Raw genomic sequence first — 6,012 nt, forward strand, 5'->3', positions numbered from 1 at the left:
CTTTTTGATAATTATTTTTTTTTATGCATATGAATTAAATTTCAATTTTATATCTATATAAATAAAAATTTACATTTGTGAAAAACTATAATATAATTATAAATATAATACTGTTTTTTTATCAAAAACATACTACAATGCATTGCATTCAGGATGTAAATAAAAATATTATAAAATGTACTATATCTATATATATATAATATAACAAAAATAAAATGAGGAAAAATATAAAATATAATTTTTTATTAAATTACAATAATAGAATAAAAACAAAGTTTTTAAAAATAATATTTCAAAATTCAATTTGAATAACTATTATATATAATATTATTGTTGTAATAATTCAAAACTGAAAAATAAATTTCTATATAGAAAAATTATAAAACAATAGTATTTATATTTTAATTAAGACTATTAGGAACTAACATATTTTATAAAATTGTTATGCATATTTATTTACTATATTAATATACAAAAAAGATATATTTCACGATTCCATATTCCGACATCGAATTTCAAAGCTGGTAGATTAAAGAAATCGATAATATTCAAATTTATTTCTATACGATCAATAAATGTCAAAGTTAGAAATATATAATGTTTTTATATTGTTTTTTTTTATAAATATAAATAATATATAGAAAAAAAAAATATAAATCAAGATTTATTAATACCATTAAATCATATAATATAAAGATTAAAAATCTCAATAATTTAACAAAAAAAATAATGAATTTAATTATATGAATTCAAAAATTCTAATAATTGTAATAATATAATTTGTATATTAAATAATCCGAAAAATATAAAAATATTAATAATGATAATTATAAAAATGATTTGAGAAGTTTTTTGTATTTAAATTCAATATAAAGAATTATAGAAAATAATAGAAAAGCAAATTTTATTTCATATATAAAACGATTAATTCACTTATCATACAAACGATATTACTAATTACCTTTTCTTTTACAACAAACCAAACAATTGAATTTCACACAACATCAGGAAAATATGGGACTTACTAACGGGATTTCACGAGAAGTCATTATGAAATGAATTTAATTTAAACATTATACAGCCGATGACAAAAATGTAATGCTTTCATTCTTACTGCCTGACTGGTTGTAAATTGTTATTCTTTTACAAGTATCTTATAATTATAATAATAGTATAATATTAATATTATATCAGACAGATTCACACAACGTTCGCAGTATGAAAAGTGTTTTTTTCTTTATATATTTTTTGTTCCTTTTATGTTCTTTTCTGCTAATGTTTACGCTCCCCAATGACTAATACATGTAGCACAAATACTTAGTAATCGTTTTCGTTTAAACGTGAAAAATGTGTAAAAACGTGAACGTTCGATGCAACGACGGTACAGAGCATTATTTTGGGGAAGGGAATTTGCGTACTGTTTTTCACTTGATTTCTCTCAATAATATTAATAATTTTGGATTTGCTTAAATACTCCTAATTCCTGTCAGTGGCTCGGAGCTTTTCTTCAACAGCTTCTTCAGAAGCCTCTGATAGATCTGTTGCCTGTATATATTTTTGCACACCAACTAAGGACTTCTTCAAAGCATCAAAAGAACTAGAGTACAACATCTTCTTCTTAACTTTGGCCGTGTCAGGACACCACGACATCAAGAACAATTTTTGTTTCTTGGAAGCCTGCAAAAATAATAAGTCTAGATAAATAACCTGTATTTTAACATTTATTAATAATTTTTAATATTTCGAGTAATATTAAAAAATACTACCTCAGAAGTTCCCTGACATTGATGAGTGTATTCAAAATCGAAGAGGCCATAGCGACATTCTCCGCTACCACCTTTTTGCAAATCTTCAAGGAAGGCATCATATGCTGCATCACGAGGTCCAATGACTTCAACATCAATTTGTTTTTCATCTTTAATATAAAAGATTACATATCGATGCTTTTTGTCTTTTTTAATCTCTTCGTACGTTGTCTTACAAACGTCAGCCACTGTTACTCCAGATGCCTAAACAAACAAACAGGCATCTATTAATATTTATTAAACATTTAATTATTATTTCTTCATTAATAAATTATTTTTTTTTAAATTACAATAAATAATTTTCAATAAATGAAAATTTATCGAAATAACATGCAATCGTTGATATCATAAAGACGAATCAAATGTAATAATGAGTCACAAGGTTGCATAAGAGTCTGATAAAAAAATTGTTTATAAAACTCAATCATACTCGTTGAAATTGATAGCGGTGACAAGAAACTTGTAACTCTTTATATAGTTTATGATACGTATCCTTATTACATGTATAATTAATATGAAATGTTATTAGAATTTTAAATTTTGTTAGATTATTTTATTTAAAATTAAAAAATCCAATAATAATTTGAATATCATATAATTGAAAATTAATTATAAGCGTTCGATTGAAATTGCATTCATTGTTCGTTTCGTTGATTGTATATTATCAGTAATTTACTTTTCAACAACTTCCCTACCTATCTCTACAATACCATTCTTTTAGATAAGTAACTTTTTCTTTTAGCATCGTGTGAACACGAGCGTCGGACATCTTTCTGCATTGCCATATATGACTAAGTGTTTGACTAATGATGAGATCGTGCCAGTATCGGTACTATCAGTACTATGCGCGTCATGTTAGTCTGGCCGTTTAAGCTTATTTCGCGGGCAAACGTAGGGGACGTACCGAAATAAAGTCTTCCCACGCACGAATTCGATGCTAAAAGAGATCCGACGTCCATTTCTAAAGTTATCCCTTGCTCTCGGCACGTGCCACACGATACGGAGGTCTGCCCGACTGCCTGTTTCTTCCACTCTGTGGAAATTTGTGAAATACGACCATGATATGACACCCGGATAGATTCTGATGAAGACAGTAGAATAGAAAAAGGCAAAAGAATGAAGAAAGGAAAAAAGGAAGAGAAAGAGAAAAGAGGGAGGGAGAGAAAGAAAGGAAGGAAGGAAAAGAGATAACGATACAGATGGGTGGCATGCACAGATTAAAAGTTCGAAGTAAAATAGTTATTTCTGAAAGAGTTTTTGGATAAACATTTCGAAAATCTATTCAAATTGTAAAAAATTTTAGGTTATCTTGCGACGAATGCAAGGAATCGTGACAAAACAAACAGGTTCACGACTATAAACAAGAAATTGCAAGATCGCTAAAATTAGTCGAGTAAAACGTAATTCGATATTTGAAGATAAAACAGATACTTTGCCAGACCACGTATACAATTCCTATATATTTGCTTAAACTTAGTTATTTACTAAAATAAATAATCTTAATTATTTATGATAACGATTTAACTTAAAATTATTCAACTAAATTTATTTTATATTTACAATATCACAATATATTTTAACTAAATTTATTTTATATTATTATTTATAACATATGAATTTTATATATGAAATCGATACGATTTTTACATATGAAAATGACTGTAACTATTATAACAAAAATAAATATAAACAAAAAATATTGTTTAAGATTGTTAAAGATAATGTTTTGTAAAATTAAATCGTTTTTCTTAATTGATGATCATTTGAATTTTTAAATAAATAATTAAAGGTTTTATTTATTTGGTATAATGAACGTAAGGATCTATTGGGGTGTAGAAAGGTCTAACGAAAAGTGTAACATGGTTGGAGGATAGCCAGTGGATGGAGGATGCAATTCCTCGGTCGATATTCTGGCACGACAGGGGATGCCGGTTAGGGCCAGACTTGGCTCCCTCTAGGGCGTTGTTGTAAACGTCTCTTGTGTGTGGCACAAGGTCAAACGGAAGATGATTCACCGATGAGGAGCGACATAGTCGGTTGTTTAACTGTCGATTATTCGTTACAGTTCGTTTACATATGCAATATTTATATCATTTTATATTATATTATTTTAATACGAAAATATTAAAAGTCAATAAATATTCAACTTTTATTAAAGAAAAATGAAATATCATTTGAAAATATATAAAATTTCGATAAGAATTATATAGCTGTTTTCAATTTTTTATTGTATTATCTTCAATAATTTTAATTTCTAATTATTTCTTTCATTTTTAATAATAAATATTTTTCTCACAAAGATTTTATATAGAAAAAAATAAAATGAAAAATTAAAATTTTTAATCAATATCAATGTTTTAATTGTTGATAAGAAAGAGAAAATGTTAGATTATTATGAAATTAAAATAATAAAGAAAATTAATTCTCGCATTGTTGAAGATAATCAGCGTATTCATCACGTTTAACGAAGGCGTCAGTGAACTGAGAGTCACTGGCCTGCAAGAACCGACCTCCTTACAGGCTCATTGAATTTTTCCCTCTCTACCATACTCTTGTAGTTCACTGTCATCCTCAAAGCAAAAGAGAGGGGGAGGGTTAGTTTCGCAAGGAAACTCAACTCTTCATTACCAAGGATACAGCGTCTATTGGTAGCTAGCATAAATATTTAAAATGTATTCAGAGAACGGTAGTTACTACTACTTGTGCCAGTTTCACATGGTTAATTCTCTGTCGCCAATTTGCCGGAAACGAAACACGACTACTTAATGAATTCTTCCGGAACTTCGATAAATACACAAAACAAATCATTCTACAAACATGAATTCTTAATTAATAAAAAAAAAAAAGCTTATGAAAATTATGATTTATTAATTATGTCTTTTAACAATTAAACAATTAAATAATTTCTAGCAATAGAATATAATCACAATTAATAAATAGCACTTTAGATAATACAAAAATATAAAATTTAATAATATAAGTAATTCATTTTTAAATTACATATACATTGTATTTTTCATTTATATTCCTATAAATGTAAAATTTTTATTATATATAAAAATTTAAAAGTTTTTTTTGTAAATTTATAATAATTATCAAAAAAATAAAATGTAATAATATAGGAATTTAAAAAGTTAAATGCAAATTAAAACTGTCGCTGATCGATAATAGAGTTCAATATTTCGACATCATATATGAAGATTGGTATGAAATTTAAATCTGGCATAACCTATATTCGTTATATAAATTTTTGGCAATTATAATGAAAATTTGAGAAATGTTTGAACTCAGAATAAAATTATACCATAATAACAATATTTAAATGAATTTCATAGCATTCAATGAAATCAATGTCAAATAGTAAATCAATATAGCATAGGAAACAAAGAGAAGATTCTTATTTGCAACATTATTAAAATTTATATATGAAATTTTATTTTCAAATGATTATTCTAATGTTGTGAAGAAATTAAAATAATATAATTTTAACAATTTATTAAATTAAAACAAGTATATAGAAAAAAATAAGAAGACTAACCGTCAAAAATGTTAGATTAGCGGGAAAACATCTTTCTACTGGAGAAACAAGTTTCTTCTTTCCTTCTAATTAAATACAACTGAAAAAGAATTCACCGAAACCATTACTATGCGACGATGTATTACAATATAATTGCAACTTTTTACTTATCAACGATATATATATTTTTTCTCGATATCGATCACAGTTGCTCTTTGAGTCTGACTGTTGTATCACGAAACTGGAAATGAATCATCCGTTTCCTGGAAACAAGGAATCGCGAATGGCACGTAAAAATGCACCTACATCAGAAGTTTTAATTTTGTTTGTTCATTATTAAAACTATGAAAATTAATAACACAGATGATTTCAAACAACTACAATATAAATGATATCAGTTGATTGGTGTAGCCAAAAGAAGAAAGTCGTTCTCGCGGCGTATTGCCGGGACAGAAATGGCGACCGGCGCGTCTGCTTCGGCCATAACCACAAAGTAAGCTTTGTATCAGTTTCCAAAGGATCATTGACATTTTTTGAGATATAGATACATGCACAGTATAATATTTACCATTTCGTGATGTAGTAGCCGGTGAGAAGAATCACGTAAACAAGCACTTTAACCTACACTTTCACGAGAGCCTTGGTCTGGTGGAACTGGATAGGCGCAGTGTCCAGTCGCGGGGGTCGCGG

At 27.2% G+C, this 6,012-nt stretch overlaps 1 protein-coding gene and 1 long non-coding RNA gene across 2 annotated transcripts; one reads left to right on the plus strand and one right to left on the minus strand.

The window, feature by feature from the left end:
* Nucleotides 1-887: 887 nt before the first annotated feature.
* On the minus strand, nt 888-6,012 carry LOC102679757 (cofilin/actin-depolymerizing factor homolog). Its single transcript, XM_006622282.2, has 3 exons — nt 5,891-6,012; nt 1,767-2,009; nt 888-1,677 (listed from the first exon to the last, which is right to left on the minus strand). Exons 1-3 carry the CDS (start codon nt 5,891-5,893, stop codon nt 1,477-1,479), a joined length of 447 nt encoding a protein of 148 aa, XP_006622345.1. The 5' UTR covers nt 5,894-6,012; the 3' UTR covers nt 888-1,476.
* On the plus strand, nt 2,480-3,319 carry LOC102679636. The gene is made up of 2 exons (XR_422648.2): nt 2,480-3,035; nt 3,109-3,319. It is a non-coding gene; the product is annotated as an uncharacterized LOC102679636 (long non-coding RNA).

Source organism: Apis dorsata, unplaced genomic scaffold (genome assembly GCF_000469605.1).
Source record: "Apis dorsata unplaced genomic scaffold, Apis dorsata 1.3 scaffold_683, whole genome shotgun sequence".
NCBI lineage: Eukaryota > Metazoa > Arthropoda > Insecta > Hymenoptera > Apidae > Apis > Apis dorsata.